General features: G+C 38.3%; 1 protein-coding gene across 8 annotated transcripts in view; it reads left to right on the top strand.

Annotated features, from left to right (window-relative positions):
- The window catches only part of Enox2 (ecto-NOX disulfide-thiol exchanger 2), a 281,316-nt gene that overhangs the window by 6,849 nt on the left and 250,668 nt on the right, over positions 1-23,799 (top strand). The window contains exon 1 of one of the 8 annotated variants that reach the window (XM_021152914.2): positions 8,964-9,804. The exons of 6 other annotated variants lie outside the window; for them this stretch is intronic. In XM_021152914.2, coding sequence (XP_021008573.2) covers positions 9,783-9,804 — 22 coding nt within the window. In that variant the 5' untranslated portion in view covers positions 8,964-9,782. Of the gene's footprint in view, positions 1-8,963; positions 9,805-23,799 lie in introns of those variants that run through there. One more of the 8 variants, XM_021152912.2, reaches the window with a different exon arrangement.

The following is a 23,799-nucleotide window of genomic DNA, read 5'->3' as shown; positions in this document are numbered from 1 at the left end:
CAGGAAGACTTCATGATATGTCTTCCTATTGTTTCTTCCTTAGTTGTGTCCTCAGATACCCTTCACATGATATTCTAACATTCACCTTTCAGGAAATGCCGGGAACAATGGAATGAGTGTGTCATGAAAACAGAAAGGGGTTGTCAGGAAGGGGACTGGCCAGAAATGGGGGAAGAAGATAGCTAAGGAGCAAAGAAGAACAAAGTGTAATATGATATATGTATGAAAATGCCACAGTAAGACCCACTTCCTTCTCTACAAACAAGGATTTATTTTTTAAAATCTGCTGTATTTGAAATCAAGGAACTTCTGGTATTTAGAGTCATTCATTTGATACACATTTGATCACTTAGAAAGGTCTGGACCTCATGCTAAGCACTGGAAATGTAATATGGAATTATATATAGTCCTAATGAGCTCACAGTCTATCGGGGAGCCAGAACTTAAAGAAATAATTATATATATATATATATATATAAAGAAAGGTATTCACAAGATCTCCTAGCCTCCTAGGAACACAGTGAAAGGAATTACTGCTGGGTACGGGCAGCCTGTAGATGAAAGCTTTGACTTTGCTGCACCTTAAGGAATGAATGGGGGTTGCCTATATTCTAGGTAGATAAAGAAGTGGCTAGCAGAGGGTCTTAGCAGGAAGACCAACACATGAAAAGACTTTTGGATAAACGTGGAAAGTTGTAGTAAAGGTTTGATGCTATATGTATTCTACAAGGAATGTGACAGAGGGATCCAGAAGAGGAATTTAGAAAGGTATCCTATGGCAAGTTAATAGAATTGTTACTAAATGTGGTCATTGTCTCATAGGCAGGGTAGAGGCAGCACAGAGGTTTAAGTAGGGGAGTAACATGACTAGATTAGAGGATGGCAAATGACAGAGACAAAGTCTACTGTAATTCAGCAACTTTAAAGAGGTGTTCTCACAATTACTTACCACTGTCCAGCAGTGCTACCTCCATTAACTTTTCGTTCAGTATACAGAGAGTAATATTGTTGCCTTATATATACACAGGTCATACATTCCTGTACCTCTTCATATGTCACTTAGTTGAATATTCATGTTTTCCACCTCAGGTCAGTGATCCTTGCAGCAATTGGGGTTTGATTATTACAAAGGAAATCAGTTTCAGAGCCCAACAGCTTCATTTCAAAAACATTATGGGAACCTTATTTATTGCTTGCTGAGTCAGCAAGACTGAGACAAGTTGTGAACACAAGGTGGGAAAGGGACATAGGCTGAATATGCACAAGGAAGAGGCTGCTTGGAAAGTGGCCAGTGTCCACAATGCTGGAAACTTCTATGGGCCATGTTCAGATGTGGGAAATCGAAGGAACAGAAATATATAGGTATAAGCCAAGTTCATGATGAAGGTAGATTTGCCTAAACAAATTGTACTATTTAGCTAATCAGTTTTAGTTCATTTTCTTTCCCTGACTCAGAAGCCATAAATAGCTTCCTGTTGTCCTTAGGAGGAAGGCCAGATTTTTCAGTCTGGCATTCTCTGCAATTTGGCTCCAGCCTGTTTCCAATATTTATACTTCTCTCTTAACAGAACTCTGCTCCAGCCAGTGACCCTTTCAGATTCCACTTCGGCATTCCTTCATCTATATTGTTAGCCTGCACTGGGCAAGGACTAATGTTTTAAAACAGTATCTACTATAGTGTCTTGAATGTAGTAGTGCATCCACAGTCTTTCTTTTGGTTGATGACTGTTGTTTTCCTACCCCTCTGACATTCTTTTGAACATCTACCACTGTAGGCCTCACTGAAAATGGTAACTATAAGAGCAAGGGGCAGATTTCTGTGATTTTAGCATTTGGGAGCTTGAGGCATGATCATGAGTATGACTTTGAGGCCATCCTGGGTTATATAGTGAGTTCGGTGGTCAGCTTGTGGTACATAATGAGGTACTGTCTCAAAAAGAATAAAAAAGTAAATCAACCAACCAAGCAATAAATACACATGTTAAAATGACAAATGAAATGGATCACTGCTCAACAAAGTGCCATGTAACTTTGTAGTATGTACGTATGTGTATATTTGTGTGTATGTGTCATGCACAAGTATTTACACTGGTGAGCATGTGGAGGCCAGAGAAGGAGGCCAGGTGTTCTTTTGTATCACACTTTGCCTTATGTCTTTGAGGCAGGCTCTTTCCCTTAACTTGGAATTCACATTTTTAGATAGTCCTGCAGGCAGAAAGCCCCAATGAGCTTCCTACTTTTGTCCACACCCAAAGCTATGGCCCCTGACAATAGCCATCTGTCTAGTCTCTTAAGCACTTTTAAATATGAAAAAAGTTGGTCCTATAAGACTTACATACTATTCATTCAGAATTACCAATTCTGTGTAGCCTGGCGTTTGGCTACTGTGTGGGTTCCTCTTTCTCCCACCCATCTACACTCCTTGTCTACCTTTCCAACCCCCTAACACTAAATAAAAGAGAAAGAAGAAAGGATAGAAGGGAGAGAGAGTGGTGTCATTGGCAGACTACTTCCTGATGATTAGGGGCAAGTTTGATCTTTGCCATCAGGATTTCTAACTTCTTCTTGTTGTTTTGTCTTTGCACAGGACTGACTACTTTACAAACCACAACTAAGCAACAACCCCCCACTTCTCTGGGCCATAGCATTTATGAACCCTCTGAAAAGTCCCCAGAAATCCAGATGTCACCAAATCATAGGAACTTTCTGCAGATAGCAAAATCATGCTCCTGCTAGAACACAAGGCAGATCATCATTAGCTGCTGTGGGCAATATGAAGCAGAACCTACCCCATATCTGGGATAAAACAAAAACCCATTCTTATGATAGTTTTCTGTTTCTCTAAGAAACAAAATTTCTCACTTCAATTTAGCCCTAATTGTCTTATGCTTTTACAATGTATGACTGTTTTCTTCTGGAAACTTGAAGTTTAATAATGTACAATTTTTATTCTTAAGATCTAATTATGAAAATATCAAATATAAGAGAAAAGTTGAAAAAAATTATATTGTGAGCACTTGATATTAATTAATCATGTTATTGTACTTGATTTCTGAATTTCCTCTCTCTCTCTGTGTGTGTGTGTGTGTGTGTGTGTGTGTGTGTGTGTACCATTGCATATGTGTTCAGGTCAGAAGACAACTTGTGGAAATCAGAGTCAGGTCATCAGATTAGGTGGCAAGTGTCTGCTAAGACATCTTGCCAGTCCCTGTATTTCTTATTACCTGCATTGCCACCTATCTGTCCTCTTATGCCTTTCAAACTAAGTTTTGCCATCAGTATACTTTTTTCTAAATACTTTGGTGTTCATATCATTAGCCACATAAAGAAATGTTTTTGTGCTCTGAAACCAATCAAACCCTCCAATTATACCTGAATTTGCTATACGCTGCCAGAACTCTAATCTGCTTGAATGTTGTAGGTCTGTTTTTCAATGGAACATGTATTTCTTTGACTAATTTTGAAAAGTCCTCCTGTTTCATCTAGTGCAGTGCCAGGCACATAGTCTATAAATACCACTTGATGCTGTTGAGCAGAGAGAGAGTTAGGTCAGGGGAAGAAATACTAAAAGTCAGAATACACAGAGGAAGGGAGGGGGAAAGGAGTGTATTAGAAGGTCCCAGTTGAATGGGAGGTAGTCAGGACTTGGACTTGAAGTGTTCTGGGAAGAAGGATGCTAAAATTCACTAAGTACTCCCAGCAGTACCTCTATTTCCTTAGCACTCTCTTTAGAAGCAGTGGTTCTAGGAAAACTAGAGAATATTGTTGCGTGGTATAGGACATAGTAAGTCTCCTTGTTAAATACCACCAACTAATACTTTGCTATCTTTTATTATCTGATGGAACTTGATTTTGGAGGCTGTGTGTGGCTATCTGTGCAATAGCCTTAGGGCACCTGAGCTCTGTAAACGTAGTTCCTTTTTCCTTATAACGTTTTCTCTTTTGCTGTGCCACTTAAGTCACAAAGAGAGGTTAAATCTGCTTTGATTGAGAAGTAATTTTGTGCCAAGTATTGTGCTAGCTGTTATCACACCAATGAGACTTTACAAATATCTGACAATACACTTCTTTCTCCATTTGCCAGACCCCCCTCCCACCCCACCCCCACCTCCCGCAACAAAACATAGCAAAACAAAACACCAAGATGTAGTAGCACAATCAGCTCCTCCACAAAGACAACTCAAGAAGTTAAGTCTGTCTACTTGGAGAACCTAATAGTCCCAAGCGTTACATGACACCATATGATGACATTTCCAAACAACAATTAACAAATAACAACAGCAGAACAAGGGACCAGAGAGATGATTTAATGGGTAAAGGTACTTTTTGTCCTGGAATCCACAAAGTGGAATGAGAGAACCACGCCCTTTGATCCTCACATGTGCTGTGATATTTATGTTCATAGGCAAACACACAGGTGCACTTGGGCACACACAGAGACAATAAACAAAGGTTAAAAAAGACAAATAGAAATACAAGGAACGCTACCTTTCCTTGGTGGCTCAGCATGCAATTTATTCATTAAGCATTTTCAGGTGTATGATTGAATTAGGAAGTATGCCCTAATCATTAAGATGTTGGTATAGTAAGGATTCTGGTTGCTTGAGTTCAAATCTCAATCTTTTCATGGTAGTTGATTAGAAAGTAGTCATTTATCACAAGTTGGGCAGGTTTCTTGATTAGAAAATGTATATAATACCTAAACAGCACTGTATTGTGGGGACTGACTAATGCTAATATGTAAAATACCATGCCATGTCTAGCATATCAAAGATAATCACCATATTTTAGGTTAGTCTCCTCCTTTCATATTTTTGTGGGGACCAGATTATTCAACTATAACTTTCACTTGTGAATGGCAAAGTTGTAAGTGTAACTTTTATTGGCCAGATGTAATTGTTGTCTCAGAGTCAGACTGCTGAATAAGCTCACCCTTTCTAGCTCTTTCTGAACTCTGGCTGGCTGGTTTAACTCAGCTGTTTTGGCTCAAACTTCTCTCCATGCTGACTGATACAAACTGGCTTCTCTCTCCTCACTCAATTTCTGTTTGGTTTCAAAGTAACTCTGGCAATTTGTTCTAGTCTTCTGGCTCCTTCTGATTCTCTGGCTTTAATTGCCTCTTCTGAACTGCACCGTATGAACCGCACACACCGTATGAACCTCCATTGAACGGTTTGAACTTAACTGAACATCACTCCGTGAAGTGCCCTCCATTTCCTGTCCTCATGAGACATCTCTGACTCATTCGGTCAAATCTTTCTCTGATTCCTCACTTTGTCTGCCCCTGTCTAATTGATAAGATATTATTTCAGCATGACTGCTTTCTTTCACAAACTAACTTTACCTTCATTGTTTGGGATTAAAGGTGTGTACTAAGGGAGTGTCTGTATTCCAGCAGTTTATACTGTAATCCAGAGTGTGACTGAATTCCAGCCAGGTCACATAGACCTACCTAGAACATTTCTGGATGTGATCCCTTGCCAGAGCAGCTATGTTGCTGGATTAAAATTCTTCTACACAAAGTGTCCCTAACACATTATTATTATTTTTTTTTTGCGAGCAAGTATTTTTTTTAAAAAAAAGGATTGTTGAAGTGTATTTTTTTTTGAGTCTGAACAAGACCAGCTACCAACTCTCATGTAAAGCCTATTTCAAAATAAGCTATATAAAAATAAGAGATACCAACTCACGGGACAGTTGTGATCAGGGTAGGCACTGAGGTAGTATTGACAAATTGTACAGCTTGGTGTTCTTGTGCAACTCCCAACAGTGGGAGTGGGGATCTCTCTGACTCTTCTGCCTGCCCTTGAGACCCAGTTTTTCCTACTGGATTGCCTCCTCCAGCCTTGAGATGAGGGTTTCTGCCTGGTCTTATCACATCTTGATATGCCATGTTTGGTGGATATTCCTGGGCAAATGGCTCTTTTCTGAAGGGAAACTGGAGGAGGCTTGGGTAGGGGAGAGAAGAGGGGGAGGGATAGCAGGGAGGGGAACTTCAGTTTGGATGTAATGTATGAGAGAAGAGAGAGAATGGGGCTCGTGATAAATGGGTATCTGTGTTTATTAGCTATCAGGGCCAAATTATGATGTCATTATATATATGTGATATTTGCTACACTAAATATCACAATTGGCAGCAACTTAGGTTTGTAATATCAACAGTCCCAGCACAGACCATGTCAAAGCCTGCAAGGTGAGGCTAAGAGATTGGAAGTGACTTGAACAAGGGCAAACAGGTAAAAAATAAAAATAATACAGAAGAGTCAGTTCTGACTTTCCCCCTCTTTGGGAGCTTTCCATCAAGTAAGTCTGCTTAAAGTGTGCCCTTTACAGGAATGGGAACCGTATACTCTATGAAGGTTTTGTCAAAGTGTGACGGAGTCCGAAAACAGGAAGGTTAGGCGTGGTTCAAATTAGTTCATTACTTCTTACTTTTATTGCACTCTTCAATTTTCCTTTTAAGGTTTAGCAAATTAATGTTGCTCCTTCCTGTTGAAGTTCATGGTTTGGTTCAAAATCTTGATTCTTTGAAATCTTCCCCGGGGACTTTTATTTTTGACAAATACACCTGGAATCCCAGATGGCTGGTGACCCTAATTCATGTGACCAAGTCAGGCTAAGGAGTGACTGCTGAAGGGAAGTGCAAGGGTGGCATCCGTGCTTATTTGAAGTCAGGGTACAAAAAAAAAAAAAAAAAAAAAAAAAAAAAAAGAAACCACTACACAGCCGGGCGTGGTGGCGCACGCCTTTAATCCCAGCACTCGGGAGGCAGAGGCAGGCGGATTTCTGAGTTCGAGGCCAGCCTGGTCTACAAAGTGAGTGCCAGGACAGCCAGGGCTACACAGAGAAACCCTGTCTCAAAAAACCAAAAAAAAAAAAAAAAATGAAGTCAGGGTAATGTAAGCACTGCAGGAGTTATTGGAATTTCTTCTCCTCAGGAGACTTGGATTTTCCATCTCTGCTCATGTGGGTTGAAGGTTCTGCCCCTCCCCCCACCCCCCCATAAACACACATCATTGTCATTGTGGATAGTCTGTCAGTCATCTTCTATATAGGGCCTTTATATTTGGACTGAAGGGACAGTGCTGAGAAAAGAAATCATTTTGCTAGTCCTTTTTCTTTTACTTTGTGTGACACTTTTGAGGAACTTGAGGGATTTGAATTTCAAACTTGGATGTGTATAAGTTTTTATAATGCCCAAAGGTGGAATACCCTGATTCTGAACTACAGCCATTATTCCATTCCTACCATGCCCAATTTAAAGCTTCAGAACCCCCTTTTATGGAGTCTGTAGTAGGGCTGCTACCTTTCTTTGCAGCCAGCCATAACAGAGGTGAGGTTGTGATGAAGGGTTCTAGCTAGGAGGCATCTGGGGATCTGTGCTCCACATTTTTGGTTCTGTGTATGCCACAGGAAGTAAACTCTGGTGTTAGGGCCTCCAGTTTTGCAAGCTCTTGTTTACCCATATAAGCAGCTGGAAGGCTAGGCTGCAGCGTTGGTTATAAAAAAATTATCGTTCATAATGCTTCCAAAGGGAAACAGAAGAGATTTGCCATGACCCAGCAAGTGTGTGATTAGAAAGAAAAGTCACTTATTCTCCTTTCTCCCCCTGCTGGCTGGTTTCTTCTGTCATCTCTCTAGCCTCTCCTTCCTTTTCCCTTAAATGGCTCTTTTAGTCTTAGCTACTAGTTGGGTAACCCTTTGTGTTCCATATTATCTACTTTCCCCCATTGATTTAAAATAGATTTCAGATAAATAGTTTACTGGCATTTTTAGCAATGGCAGTGGTATTTGAGAGAACAATTAGAAAGTTTTCTTTCGTATTGCAAGGACTGGCCTAAACACTTGTTTGAAGTCACAGACGGCACTGGAGGGGGCCAAGATGAGCTGACATCTGATATTTCTGCCCCTTTTTTGGCTGTTTTACATTTGTCTCATGTGGACAGACACACACTTGGGTAACTACCATACAGATGGAAATCAGGACATGTGGGATTTGGCTGAACCAGAGGTCCCAAAACATTGCCTGGATCATTTAGTACCCCAGGTGTGGCCACCCCAGGACTTCATGTGCTAAAATTGTGTCCCAGTATAAGCCAGCTGGTCACTATATATATAGTATCAAGGCAACTTGGAGCCTTAGAAAACATGACTTTTGATTTTTACCTTGTGGATTTAGACTTAATCAACTCAAATCTTTTCCTCACATACTGGGCATAGAAGATGAGCCAGGTAAATAGACAGATTTAACAAAAGGAGATGTTTATTTTTCAATAGTTAGCATTCTAGATAGGACATAAACTCAGATCCTATGAAGGAAAATGAACTTTTTGGAAAGGAAAGAGAATTAGGACTCTCCAGTTTCTTTGACAAACTTCTGACGTACTGTGGATTACATTCGACAAAAATTGTTTTCTGGAGACTTCTCAGAACAAATAACGATTCTAATTTTAAGATTTAAAGAATCGAATGGTGCTTTCCAGGTGCCTGTCCCTTTCCAATTTACAGAAGAGCCATAATCATTATCTCATAAGATTCTTAGGATATGTAAAGCAGTCTAGCTCTGGACCATCATCTCCCAACTGACAAATAAGCAAGCTTAGACTCAGAGCAGTTTTGTTTCTTGTCTGTTTCACAAAGCTGTAGAAATGGAATCCCCACTTTCCCTGAAACCCACCCCTAGATGTTCCTTCCTTGTTCTTTCTATTCATAGATCATTTTAAAACTCAGTTTAAAGAAGTGTGCTTCACTTTAGCAGATGAACAAAACCAAACCACTTTCAGATAAAGCAGTCCCTTAAGGTCACTTATCAAGCGAGTCCTCAAATAGCCTTTGTTTTTCTGCTTTGTTTTCAATGAATTACTGTGTGAGAGATTTTTTAGTGTTTAATAGATGCACCAAAGTCCTATGATTATAGGTGTGTGTGGAGGCTGCACCTGGAGAATGGGAGTAGGAATGGAAAGTTGGCATAAAATAATTAGCTCTTGTGTTTTTGTTAAGAGATGCTATGTTCAATAGAATTTAATTTCTTTATACTTCCCATGCACTCAGCTTTTAAAATATAATTCTTTAGGGAAAAGGAGCAAATATTCACTGAGAATGTTGATCTGTCAGGGACTAGGGTAGCCAGAGGAAAGAGAAAGTATAGGGGTTACTGTCTATACCCTGAAGTGTGAGTAAGTGTTATTTTGTATGGAGCTCCGAGCTAAGATTTCTTTTAAGGCATGCAAATGGTAAAGTTGTGATTTGTCAACTGCACGCTGTTTCTTTAGGCACTGATGTATGAAATCCTGAACGAATTCTCCAATGAACATACTGCTAATTGCTTCTCCACCTGCTCTCCAACCTCCCCCCGCACCCCACCCCCTCCACTCTCAATTCAGCCTCTAAGTGTCCGTCATTGGAGATGGATGGTGACACATGCAGTAATAGCAATTCATAAAAGGCAGTTCCAGCCCTTGTCTTCAAGGCTCCTGGATTTTCCACTGCCTGCTTTTGTGTAAGTGAAGTGGATGGAAGTGCTACTGGCATCAGAATCCACCTCCCCATGCTCTGTCGCTAGAGCTCAGTTGCTCTGCTGGAGCTGAGCTTACCAGAAGAATCGGATCTGAGCGGAATCGTGGCAGTGATTTTCTCCCCGTCAATGGGGGGTGGGTTAGGGATAGTAGTGTGTAGTGGGGGCTTAGGTTGTTTTAGCTTTTCTTTCTGAGGACAGAAGAGGGTCAGGAGAGAATAACTCCCGGCAGGATACAACGTGAAACAGTTCCCTGAAGAGTGTCACAATGTTCCTGGTACAATATACAGGTATAGTATGTTTTATTTTCTCTGAAATTTCCCTGTGGTTTCAAAGTGAATTTCTTTCTTTTATTTCGCTCCCTCTTTTACTGGACTGAAAGACAAATGGGCTTCTAATAAGCTAAACAAAAAAGCTGCATAAAACTCGCCTGTCCCTAGCTGTGTGTGTGTGGTAGATTGTTGTGTGAAATCTGCGTTTTCTGTTAAATTGGTAGTCGCGATCCCTTAATTGTGCATGCTACTCTGCTGTATTCTTGTATTGAATTTCTCAAGTCTTACATCTGCAACTGGTAGTATGTGATAATGTCTACAGGGTTTGCACACAAGACAGTGTTTTGGAAGGAAAAAGCAATTTTTAAACTCTCAGTGTGTTGTTTTTCTCTTGAGTTTTTAAGCTGCTGTATTTGTTAATTGCTTGTATGGATTTCCATGTACTTAAGAGTAAGAAAACTTCTAATGGGAGGCATTCCAGGGTCCATCTTTCACATCAATTTATATTCCTATCAGTGTTGAACTCAGGCTGATAAATATCATGTATTGTTGTTTATTCTCCTGGTAAAAACAAAAAGTGCTGGAAACAGCAAGGATAAAAATGCATTCCCATGACACAGTATTGTAATATATCATCAGATCTAAAATGGTCCTTTATAAGTATTTGATTGAGCTTTCAGAAAAATACTAGGGTATACTAATAAACTTTTGGGTTCTGCTCAGATACTTACGTATGTTCTTTTAAAAGGTTATTATATAGCTGTTAGATGAGAAGGACCCTTGCCAGTAAGAAACCCTGAGAAAGTTTCACTTTTCCTCTGAACACAGCAGAAGCTTAATTCCTCTTGCCACAATTTTTGATAACTTTGGATATCATTTATTGTCAAGGATGTTCATCTACATTCCCCCCATTTCATTCTTAAAATAATGTGTTTGTGTGCTGAGAAGCTAACAGATCATATTCTGTTTTGATGCGTGCTTTGTCAGTTGATTTCGCTCCTCATTAATTGGGCAGCATGCAGATGATGTGGTGAAGGGAGTGAGTGACAGTATTTCAAGGTTGCATTGAAGAGCATACAGTGAACCTTAGGCCCTGGACCAACAGCTGCTGAATTGAATTGTCTGCAATTAAAGCAACAGCAGCTTTGTGGAGTCTCCCTGCAGCCCTTTTCTTTGAATTTATGGCTTTGGTCTCCTTCCAGACTATTAGTTAGTCTGTTTCTCTAAGTGCTGGAAAGTTGTGCTTGCTAGATGTTTTCTCCATATACCAATGTAGATATGACTTCCAAAGAGCTGTATCTGTACATTTTAATGTGCCAAGTTGCCGAGGTTGTATTCCTCTGGTTAAATCCAGGGATGTCTAATTTTTCACTATAAATTAAATAGGTATATCCTCTCTCTCTCTCTCTCTCTCTCTCTCTCTCTCTCTCTCTCTCTCTCTCTCNCTCTCTCTCTCTCTCTCTCTCTCTCTCTCTCTCTCTCTCTCACACACACACACACACACACACACACACACACACACACACAAAACATTTGCTTTGTTCAATACCTAGAGGTTTCTTGTGTGCTGGTGATACTGGATTAGATCTCTGCAGTGAAAACTACTGGACTTTGTTATGCTCCTGGAAATACTGACTCTAGAAAGCACTTCTTTGTGGGAATACAGTGTTTATATGAAAAGGTATGGTGACATCCCTTTGCCATGTCTCAACTGAAGTGAGCACATGAACAATCTCAAATTCAATCAGGTGGCCTTAATGATTACATTTTATTTGTATGTCATTAATGGATATGTTTAATTCGCTAATGGTTTTATTCTGTTAAAGTTATAATCGCAATACAGTGGATGTATAAATCATTTTCATCATGATTTAACTCATACTCTCAGTTTAAGCTCTTAACAATCTTATGTGGCCACAGTGGCCATGTGATCTGTATTTTATAGGTAAGAAAACTGAGACTGGAGAATAAGCAGCTAGCTGAGCCTGAGACTCAAAGTATAAAGGTCTTACACCTACTAAGTGCCAGAGCCTGAATTCATAGGCTAAGTCATGTGATTAAAAAAAACCCCTGGTTTATTTTTTTTCTCCCTTATACCACACTGCCTATTAGGCTACTAGTTGAAAAGACCATGTTATTTACAGAAACAATCTACTTTTTGATCACATACTAGTGTTTGATGAATTTATATACACCAATATAAATGAAAGTAAAATTTTTCATTTTTGAGGAAACAAATTACTGTCTGATTTAAAGGGTAAGGTAAAAATTTTTTTCCATCTAAAAACTAATTTGTTGTTATATTTGGCTCAATGGGCTTATGGTTTTCATAAGTGTGTATATATTTTAAAATATCCTGGCTACAAATGTGAATGTGTATCCTGGCTATGGACGTTTTCAAAATTAGAATATTTTTTTGTACAGATAATAGGAAAATATGTAGCTCATTCCCCTTTCCTCCCTCCATCCTCCTTCTTTCTCCCATCCTCCCTTCCTCCCTGCATTCCTCACTCCTCTCTTGTCAGTCTTCCTATCCTTTTAAAGTTATCAAATAGATTTTTCAATTTGGTTGTTGTAATGAAAAGCCATACTTTGTGTACCACCAAAGAAGGGAATGCTGTTTAAAGATTTGTTAAGAATTCAGCAAAGGGATATAACATTGAGTAATTCCGACTAGCTCTAGCTCTCTGATCAAACTTTTCTTTAAAATCCTTTCAGGAGACATTGTTCAAGGGATCATTCTTGAATCAGCTTATTGAAGATCCCATGTACTGGAGAAATGACTGCACTAATGCCATAGACAATTTTCCCACATTTGACAGCATTCAAAAATGTTATTAAGGAAATGAGTCAGACCAGGTGGCACACACTTGTAATCCCAGCATTCCAGAGGCAGGGTCAGGGGTCAAGGCAGGAGCAGGGGTAGGAGCAGAGGTAGGAGCAGGGGCAAGGGGGTCACCAAAAGTTCAAGGTTAGCCAGTAACACAGAGCAAGACCTTATGTAAGGCCAAACAAAACAACAGGAAACAAAATGAATCAGAGGTAGGATAACTATTGTTATGATGTGTCATTCAATGTTTAGAAAAGTGGCATAGGAAAATGGCAATGATGATATTACTTCAGCCACTATGTGGTTAGAATTTATCTTCATCCTATGTTTTGTCCTTGATGTATGTCCTGGTTGATTACAGGAGAGTAGGAATATATTAATGAGATTTGGTAGTTTAAAAAGGAGGAAATTTGGGGGGATAGATCGAGATTACAGAAAGGCGAGTTGGGAAATCTAAGGCTCCATATTAAAAAAAAAATCTTTTAGTGGAAAAATCTCTTGCACTATTAGAAGCTCTGAACAATACCCCATTTCCCTACCCCCAATACCTACTGATTCCTTTTTGTGGAAATGAGCCCACTGAATTTAAATAAAAATGAGCTTATTGGAGGCTTTTAAAAGAAATTGGCATTTTTTTTAAATTGGTGAAGGAAAAAAGAACCTTTGATCTGTATAATATTCATGTCCCTGCACTGAGCCCAAGAAAACCTAGCAAGTCCGATTTGAGACTTGAGCTCTGCGGGGATGTCCCGCTGGGTTCTGTGATGGATGATGTCAGTAGACTTGTTACATGTGTTTAGTGAAGTAAAGGGCAGGCCTAGCTCACTCAAGAAGAACACTGCAAATACTTACAGATGTAATCACTGCTTTTTAGAAAATGACTTAGTATGCTCACTAAGAATAATACTCAAGGGCTGGCCAGATGGCTCACCAGGTGAAGGTGCTTGCCACCAAGCCTGGCGACTTGAGTTTGATCCCCAGGACTCATAGAATGGAAGAAGAGAACCTATTCCTGTGCCTGTTTCTACAGGTTGTCCTCTGATCGCCACATACTCCATGTGCCATGTGCCTCCCCACTCCCAAAACTAATAAGTAAAAAGAATTTAACAAAGGAATAATAATCAAGGCATGCTGTTTATGCAGGACAATATACTACAGATGATTCTTGGGCTGCTAAACAGTATTAATGACATCCTAACTACATAGTACTTGTACCTTTATAAGGGTTTCTGTGCACAGTACAGTTCATTGTGGGATTTCCACTCATGTAGACACATTTTTGAATCATTACTGTGTATCAGGTTATTGTTTTAAATAAATATATGTATGGGGCCAGTCATAAACCTTTACAATACTTCCATTAGCTAGATAGTAATATTTCCACTTCAATGTTTAAAAAACTGAGACATATACCTATTTTTTTTCTTTTTCTTTTTTTTTTTTCTCTTGGGTTGTTTGGGGACTTCCATGGGACTCCTTTGGCAAACAACTGAATTGAATGTAGCCCAGTACAGAATTTTAAGTAACCTTCTTAGCAGCTCTTAAAATTACTAGACATTGTAAGTGAGTTTTTTTTTTAATCACTATTGTTTGAGACATGGTCTTATTATGTACCTCAGAACAGTCTCAAATCTTTTATGTAACACTGACTAGCCAAGATCTTAGAATCCTCCTACTTCCTCCTTCTCAAGTACTGGGTTTATCAGGTTTCCACCACCACATATATTATATAGCCTCAAGATTTGCTCACTGAATTTTGCCCTAGAGCCCATGTTATTAACCACATGCAATCTGTGGAGAATCTAAGTGTACTTCATTGAAGAAGCTGTGTGTGCACTAGTGTGCAGTCAAAAGCTGGTATTCAATTGTCCATGATTCCAGAAGGCCTAGGCAGTGTAGAGCCATCTGCTCACTAGACCACTGAAATTTTTGTTTTTATTTTTACTTTCTTTCTGATTTCTGTCACAGATACTCTTTATTGATAGAGTCACAAAGGATCACTGAATTTCCAGCAGTTTCTAAATGCTGACACTGTTCATGGTGTTTCTTAGGATTTTCAGCTTTGTTTTAAGAAATCATTCATATTCTGTTGTTTTACTCTTGATATTTAGCTTTTATTGCAACAGGGACCATTGTCAAGTAGAGCCTAATTTTTCTTCTATGCAGCCAAATGACCAATAATAGAACATCATCTCAGCTTCTACCTGCCCCACGACCTTCTCTGCCTAGATATTATATTAGTTCCCTAAATGCAGATCTTATACTATCACTTTGTGTCTCTGTTTTGTTTTTTTGTTTTTTTTGCTAAATAATTTTTTTCTTTAACCAAAGAGACATTTCAGATAATCTTTAGGTATATCCTAGCCACCTAGGAATGCTGTATTACATTGATATAGCAGCATACAAGTATATGTATAGCCTACATATTTATGAGTTAGGCTACTTCTGGGTTACCCTGTGCACTCCTTAGTGTACAGCTCTTGTGCTTCTTCCATGCTGTTTTCCACATTTAAATGACCACCTTTTCACATCTCCAGCAATGTTAGAATCACTTGACACTTAAGATTCAGCTCAAATCACGCCTGCCATTGTATTATAATAAGTATCTTTGTGCTGTCTTCCCCTGGTAGACTGAGTTCTTGAAGTCATTAACTATTTTCACCCATCTTTAGTGCAGTCTAGTGTCTCACACATAAGCCTTGACATATAATATTAGGCCATCTGCAGCTGCACCAAGGTTTTCCCTTCTCCTACTAGCTCAAGGGTAAATAGATGCTTCGATTTTACGCAGATACTCTGTTCAACAGATTTATCCCTAATGCTTGACTTTTTTTCTCTGTGCTTAGTCTTTGCACAGATCTACTGTACCTTGGATGTTTGTGGAGAACACTTGGCAATTTTACAAAGAAGGTCTATGTAATATATATATATATATATATATATATATATATATATATATATTCAAGAAAACAAATCAATATATATTTATATTTTTATAGAAATTGACAAACACACACACATAAAGATAATTGGACTTTTTCCATGCAAAACTTTTAAAATTTAAATTGCATTTATTTTTTAAAGGTATGCACCACCATTGCCCATTCATTTAGTTTTAAACTAGTACATAAAAGCCAAAAAATGTTACCAACTAATGGGGTACTATGTGAATTAATGTTAGCATATCCATATATTATGTAATGTTCAAATAAGATTAACTCTATCTCCACAAAAAAATATCATTTATTTCCATTTGGACAGAGGGGAAGTGGGTTGCAATATAGTCCAGGTTGGTCTGTCACTTGCTATGTAGTCCAGAGTGACTTCCATCTCATTATTTTCCTGGGTCAGCCTCCCGAGTATTAGAATTACAGGTTTGGCCAGAGGCCTGACTCATTTATCATTTCTTGATGGTGAAAACTCTGTCAATTTTTTCCTTCCAGACCTTTTAGATATCCAACACACAGTTGTTATCTATGACTTCTTTATTATGAAATAATACACCAAGTGTCTTTATCCCTACTTATAACTTAGCATTCACTGATCAATCTCTACCTGCTCTGCCCCTTATTCTGCTCTTCTGAGAAGACTTTGGGAAACAACATTCCATTCTAAACTTCAAGTGAATAAATTATTTTAGATTTTACATCTGATTGAGATTATGCAGTACTTGTTTTTCTATGTCTGGATTTTTATGCCTCACAAGAGGAACAATCATCATATTACTGGAAATGACAGCATTTTTCTTCTTTGTGGCTGAATAGTATTCCATTGTATGTAAGTATCACATTTTCTTTATCCATTTATCAGTTGTTAAAGTGAATTGAAGTAATTTGATGTGCAATCATAACATTTCTCAAAATATAGTTTAGGAACTATCTGTGACTACATTATTTAGAACATGTTTTAAATGCATATTCCTGGATCCAGACCTGTCATTCTTTTAGTAATAAGCATTTAATAAAACCCCTCAAATAGTTCTTCTGCACAATTCACTTTTGATAAACACTTTCAAAGTAGAACATAAAATGTTAAGTGCAGATCTGTATTCACTATGGGTATGAACACTAATTATACTATTTTAACTTGCAATTGAGATAGTTAGGTTATTGGTTCTCTCAAATTAACCCAGTAGTATCTGAGAAATATGTCTTTCATGATAAGATATTCTGCCCCATCCCCTTCCAGCACACTAGCCACTAGGGACATGTGGCTCATGAGCTTAGAAGGATGGCTGTTTCAACTGAATGCATTATTTTATTGGATTTTAGCTGTTGGATACAGTATTGAGAGTGCAATTGGAAACTCCTTGGTGATGGCATCAGTGATGATTGTATCAGTGGCAAATCAAACAGGGACTCCTTTGACATATAGGGAATTGCATTTCTTTTGATAGATAATTTAAATTTTAAACATGGCCTAAAATGATTTATTCTCAGAAGTGATTTACAAATTATGATCTCAATTAAATTTAAATGAGAGCTACACTGCATTTCTCATCAGTACTGTTTTTCTCATCATACTGGGTGCTGTTGAGCTCTGGCTGTAAGCCTTGATTTCTAAGCTAAAGTGTAGTTAATCAGAAGAAAGAGCTCCTAGCTCCACTGCTTAGATCATGGATACTTGCATGTATTTCAACTCTCATAGACCCTTTCAGGTTCCTCTGTTAGATTATTCCACCCTTCAGACACTCATGGCTCACTACTTTCCTGGTTCCGTTTCTTCCTCTGACAAGTCTTCCTTGAACATGTTATGCCCTTTCCAGATCATTTCACTACTTAAAATAGCGTTAAAAGTTTGGAAGCCTTTGAATGAGAAATACGCTGTGGTCTGTGAGCAGACATGCTATCTCTGTTTTTATTATTATGTGAGCTCATGCATATTAGTTGTGCTTGGTGCTTTAAAAGAAGCCCAGCTTCTTTTACAAAAAACACATGGTAATATACTTGAATATCGTCGTCTGCTTTTCTTATCTATATGGTGATGATTATGGCTGGTTGACCTGCCCTTTGTTGCCTGGATCCTAGTTCTTTGTCTCCTTTTCAATTGCTGAAAAATATGCACATCCTGAAATTCCTGTTACCTCCCTTGGCATTGCTCACTTTCTTTGTAGGCTTTCAGTTTTCAATGAACAGAAGAACCCTCCTCTTTTTTTGCACCATTTAAATTCATTCCCAGAATTCATTGTTGTATCTATCCTGGGTTGCCTAGGGAAGTTCAAACTAGTTTTTCTTAAAGCTTTTAAGCATTGCCAAAGACCCCCCTGCAGCACTCAGAAAATACATTCTTTTGTTTTGACGACTAAAAAGAGTATAACTCAACCACAGTTTTGAGAAATATGTAAAGTCAAAATACATTTGAATCTAAAGAAAAAATTCAACCACTTCTCTCTTCCTTCCTCTACACTACAGTCCTAAGTTTTGGTGACTTGAATAAAGAAACTATATTAAGAAATTGAGACATCTGTGCTTTCGTTAACAAAAGTTCTGTCTGATCAAGCCCCTTCATGATTGAAGTTTACAAGAAATGTGTCTTAAAGGTATACTGTAGGACTTTGCTAGGATTCTTTCACAAATTATTTTTATTTACTGCCCAGCACCTCCAACAAATGTTACTGGTTCTTCTCATTCAAGATGGCTATAACAATCACTTTGTTTACAGCTCTGGCTTAAAAGTGCAAAGTCTGCATTCTTGTAGATATCTTACTCATGTGTAATTGTGAATGGTTGTACTCCCTCACTGTGTCTGTGTTGGGCATGGAGAGAAGGAGAAAGGAGAAAGAGGAGAGGAGAGGGAAGAGGAGGAAGAGGGGGGAGAGGAAGAGGAGGAAGAGGAAGAGGGGGAGAAGGAGCGGTGAGAGGGTAATCACTGTAAAGGTGTTCGTTCCCTTGCAGAAATCTCAGATTGGTGAAAGTGAGAAATGTAAAGAAAAAAAATCCCCACATTTAGCTGTTTACTAAACCAGAATTGGGATGTGTTCAGTCAGTGCCTCTTAGAGGTTGTAAAGAATGTTTCCATTCTTTATATATTCTCCCATTGCCGCTCCTCTGCCCTATACTGCTGGCTCTTCCCACCAAACATGGTTGGCATTCTCTTAAGCCCTGCCACCTTTGGGTTTGGGGGTAGAAGAGGTATGAAGAACATCAGCTTTTATATACTTAACTGAGTCATAGAAATTTGCCCAGCTTATTCGGTGGAAGTTGTACAATCCAAATTCATCTCGATTTGTGACACAGAATGAAATGAATATAAAATAATTATGGCAGTGCATATTTAATAAGGCTGATAATACTCAGAGTAGTAAGTTGACTACTCTGGAAAAGATTTTTCTTCTTTGCTTGTATGTTGCATTTTATCATGATTATTAAATATTGAATGAATTGATTTCAAACAGGTCATTAAAAGTAAATTTGATTTATGCTTTTCTAAGTCTGTGGGTGACAGGCCTTTAGTATATTAGAGGTATGTAATGTGATATAGCATTTTAAAAGCCAGCCTAGTTTTGAATAACTGACATGGCCATTCTTGGATCTAAGACAATTTCTTAGATCCAAGTAATGAGAATCCCATTTTAAATCATAAGTCTGTGCTGAAGTTTGCTTTCTCTACAATTGTTATTCTTGAAATGGAAAAAAAAGGAATTGGAATGCTTCAGGGATTTATGGAGAGTGGGTTACAGGGGTAGGACACAAAGTAAATACAATAAAGATAGCTTGAGTAGTTCGTGAATATTGGCACTCATGGCTATTTTGAATGGTGTGAGCAATAAAGAGCACAATCTGGCAGAAAGGGGATGAGCTTGGGCAGAAATATGATCATTGGTAAAATAAGCCTGGGATTACAATAATATCTTTCCCTCTCTCAGTTCCCTGAGTGACCGACTCACTGAGGCTTTTTACAAAAAGGAAACAAATGTTTTTACAAAAAGGAAACAAAAGGCATAATTTAAAACAAATAATTTAAAATAAATAAAAACAATTTAAAACAAATAAAACATAATTTTAAACAAATAAAAACAAATGGTTTTTACAAAAAGGAAACAAAAGGCATAATTTTTAGCAAGTGTTTACATTTAGGGGCTGACAGTGGAGGTCACTAGTAGAGTGCTTAACAAGCATGTATGCAGGCAGTCCTGGGTTCTATCTCCAACACTTGAAGACCAGCCATACAAATTACTGAAGATACCAGAATTGACACTTGTATACAGGAGATGCCTTCTGTGATACAGTGGCACAGCAGGGTGAGAGTATATAAGTTATACTCTATATGGTTCATATAGCTACAAGAAAAGCACTGGGATTTTTTTTTTTTTTTTTTTTACAGAGAGACATAGTAAGTGTTCAAGAAGCTAAATATATCTATTCTGATGTAAACATTATACAGTGTATACATGTGTTGAACATTAACATGTATATTTTTTAATTTATCAGTATGAAAATATTGCATGTATTTCAAATGAAATGAATACTAACCCAGTAACAAATTCTGCAGGACATTCTTTTTGGCTGGCCTCTCGTGGAGATAAGCTGTAGAGAAGATCTTCACTCTAGCATGAAATATGATCTAAGGCAATGCCCTTCTTGGACTTTCTCCACAGGGATTTATTACTGGAAGTAAGCAAAGGGCTGTGTCAGAACCTTAGCACACAGTTCCAAGGCATGAACTTCAAGGTTGACATGAGTACAATTTCACTGTAGATGTTTTCCATTTAAAAATTTTGATACAGAATATTTTTGCATGCCTAAGTTGTCAGTAAGCCAGTATAATTCAGCACTGCTTAGCACCTGCTACATATGTTGATTCCCTTTGACCAGTCTAGCATAGGAAGAACTTGATGTTAGTTTGTCATTTCTAATCCCCTAGGTGCTATTGGTAGACTTCCAAGCAGAATATTAGACTATCTATTGGTATTATAAAACATGATAAATGCATAAGCAGATTTCTCATAGTGTCTGGACTTGAATCTTCTCAATACAGAACAATTCCAAGTACTTTTAAAAGAGACTGATGCCCCATAAGTTTTTAAGTTGTAGACCATAGTTGCCAAATGACTTCCCTTTATGATCTCAAGTTAAGGTTCTCAACATAGAATAAAAGTATTGCAGGAGGACCAAATGCCAGTCTCTTATGGCTTTATGTATTTATGCCAAAATATTTTAGATGTTCGGCCAAATGGTTCATTCTAGAGCTTTAGAAGCAACTTATAAAAATCAACAGCCTGCATATTCCATATATGGGGAAAATCCAGAAGTTGGAATAAAGAAAGGACACAATCCATAGTGCTTTGCATTCATTAACTTTTATTAGCCTTAAGTACAGGGTAGATGTTTTACATGTTGAAATTCATGTTACCCTCAAAGCTGCAGATGGAAAAATAAATGCAATTTAATTCATAGGTTCTTTATGAAATAACTGGTCCAGAGACAACTTGTGTAGATTAGAGATGACCTAAACCACAAGATCAAGTTTTTATTTTATTTTATAAGAAATTACTATTGTGATTATGACTTGTATAAGCATATGTAAGTATTCATTGAATTTTGGCTAATGTTGAAATTACTACATGGGGCAACTATAGATACAAGTTTTGATTGACTTTGTAATATGAATTTTAATAAAATTATAGGGTTTTACAAAACCTTAAATCTTATCAAATCATGTGCCCCCCTCTATTATATATATATATATATATATGTATATATATATATGTATATACATACATGCATACATATACATATATTATACCCATCTACTCTATCCTTAACTGGTCAATTATGTTTGTGTCTGGAAACTACCAATAATTGTTTTGTCCCAACTCTAAGATGAAAAATTTGATCTTTGAATGGCTCCAGTTATTGAACATTTATGTAAATGAATCAAAATCTTTCACTTTTCTTAAGCATAGTAGCAAAGCCACACAAAATACTGTATGAACTGGTTACTCTGTTGTATAGTATGGTACAGCCTTGTTTCAGCATATCCCTTAGGACCATACCTAGCAAATGGCTCTGCTCCCATATGGTAGCCCCTTCTGATAGTGTTCATTGTCAACTTGATAGACTTTAGAATCACATGGTAGTTTGTCCTCTAGGCATGTCTCTAGGGCATTATGTTGACTGACTTTATTGAGATGGAAAGATTGTTTACACTGAATTGGAAAGACCTACCCAATGTGCCTGTCACTCTTACCTAACTGGGGCAATGGAATTAAGCAGTAACATGCATGTTACTTTTTGACTGTGGAAGTTTCTACTACTTTGACTTCCCTGCAATGATACACAGTATTCTTGAACTGTGAGCTAGAATAAGCCCCTTTCCCCTTAAGTTGCCTTTACAGAAACAGGACCACCCTTCCACTAAGACTTCCATTAATGTTGGGAAAGAATCATGTATATGTACTCCGAGTTACTGATTTTTGTTGTTGTTAAAAGCTTTACTAAGGTATTTTTTTACATACCATAGAATTCACCCATTTTAAATCTATAATTCAATCAGAACTTTAGTATGTTCATAGTTGTTGTCTCACCATCACCACAATTATTTTTAATTATATATTTGTGTGAATCTATTATTGTTGTATGTGCACTCACATGTGTGGGCATGCCATGATGCATGCATGGAAGTCAGGACTATTTTACCTTATTGACCCATTTCGCTGACCTCAAAACTCTAGTTTTTGAACATTTTCAATATTACCCAAGTATTGATCTCCTTTAGCCATTACCTCTCAACCTTCTATATCTCCTTGCTACAGGACTGAGTGTTAAGCAACCACTATCCCACTGTTTCAATAAGTTTACCTATTTTAGAAACCCCCCAATGAATTAAATCATAAATCTGTGGCCCTGGCCTTTGTTGTATAGCTGGGAGGTTTATCTTTTTAGAGAGCCTCTTCTATGCTGAGTTTTGTTTTGGGGATGTTAATCTTTTAGAATGTGTTTGAAAGAATCCCTTCCTCCTTTGCTTGTTTGGAATAGATTAAGGAGAATGGGTAACATAGCTTTGATATTTGGCAGAGTTCAGCTGTGAAAGTGGCTGCTCCTAGGCTTTCTTTTGATTGTGACTTTCCATTACTGACTCAGTAACATTACTTGGGACTAGTCTATTTATGTTTTCTGTTTCTTCATGGTTCAGTCTTGCTAAGGTATGTATATCTAGGATTTTTTTCATTTATCCTCAATTTTTAAATTTGTGGACACACAATTGACAATAATCTCTGATGTGAGTTATATTTTCTTTAAATCTTTATTTTTGCTATTTTGAATAGCTATTTCTTTTGAATGTCTATTTCGTTTTTAAGAACAGACTCTATGTTTCCATAAGAGTCTCTGAGGTCTGTCCAATGTTTGGCAGTGGGTGTCTGCATCCATGTGAGACAGATGCTGGGTAGAGCCTCTCAGAGGACTGTTATGCTAGGCTCCTATCTACAAGCATAAAAGAATGTCATTAATAGACCAGGTCACCTTGGGCGCAGTGTCGGTGGACACCCCCAAGGTCCCCTAGAGGACTCTCCACGCAATCTTAGGACCACTGGTGAGTGGAACACAACTTCTGTTCCAATCTAATCACGCAGGACCTGAGACAGCACTAGGGAAGCAGAAAACCCAGCCTGACCAGGGTCCAAATCCCTTCCGGTCGGCGCCAGCACCGGGTCACTTGAGTGCAGAGTCGGCAGACACCCCCAAGGTCCCTAGCTTCTCAGGCAGAACCCATTTTGGGCTCCAGACATCCGCGCACCTTTCCTGTGAGAGGAGCTGTATACGCCCTGCCTGGGAGTGCTTTGCCAGAGCACCTGTGGGAGCCATCTTGGTTCCTGGATCCCTCTGAGACTAGTCTGCACAGGTGAGAGTGTAGACTTCAGAAGCTACAGCTTCTGGGACAGCCCAAAGCGACACAACTTTTGGGACAGGTCCTGTTTTGGGCCTTCATCTTCTGCCAGGAGGGAGGTCTCAACACCAGATCATCTTCTGCCAGGAGGGAGGTCTCAACACCAGATATCTGTGCACCTACCCTGTAAGAGGAGAGCTTGCCTACAGAGAGTGCTCTGACCACTGAAACTCAGAGGAGAGAGCTAATCTCCCAGGTCCGCTGATAGAGGCTAACAGAATCACAAGAAAAACAATCTATAACCAGAGACAACTATAACAACTAACTCTAGAGATTACCAGATGGCGAAAGGCAAA

The sequence above is a fragment of the Mus caroli genome, chromosome X, assembly GCF_900094665.2.
Source record: "Mus caroli chromosome X, CAROLI_EIJ_v1.1, whole genome shotgun sequence".
In the NCBI taxonomy this organism is placed as follows: domain Eukaryota; kingdom Metazoa; phylum Chordata; class Mammalia; order Rodentia; family Muridae; genus Mus; species Mus caroli.
The sequence above is the reverse complement of the archived record's forward strand: the minus strand, read 5'-3'. Positions and strand labels throughout refer to the sequence as shown.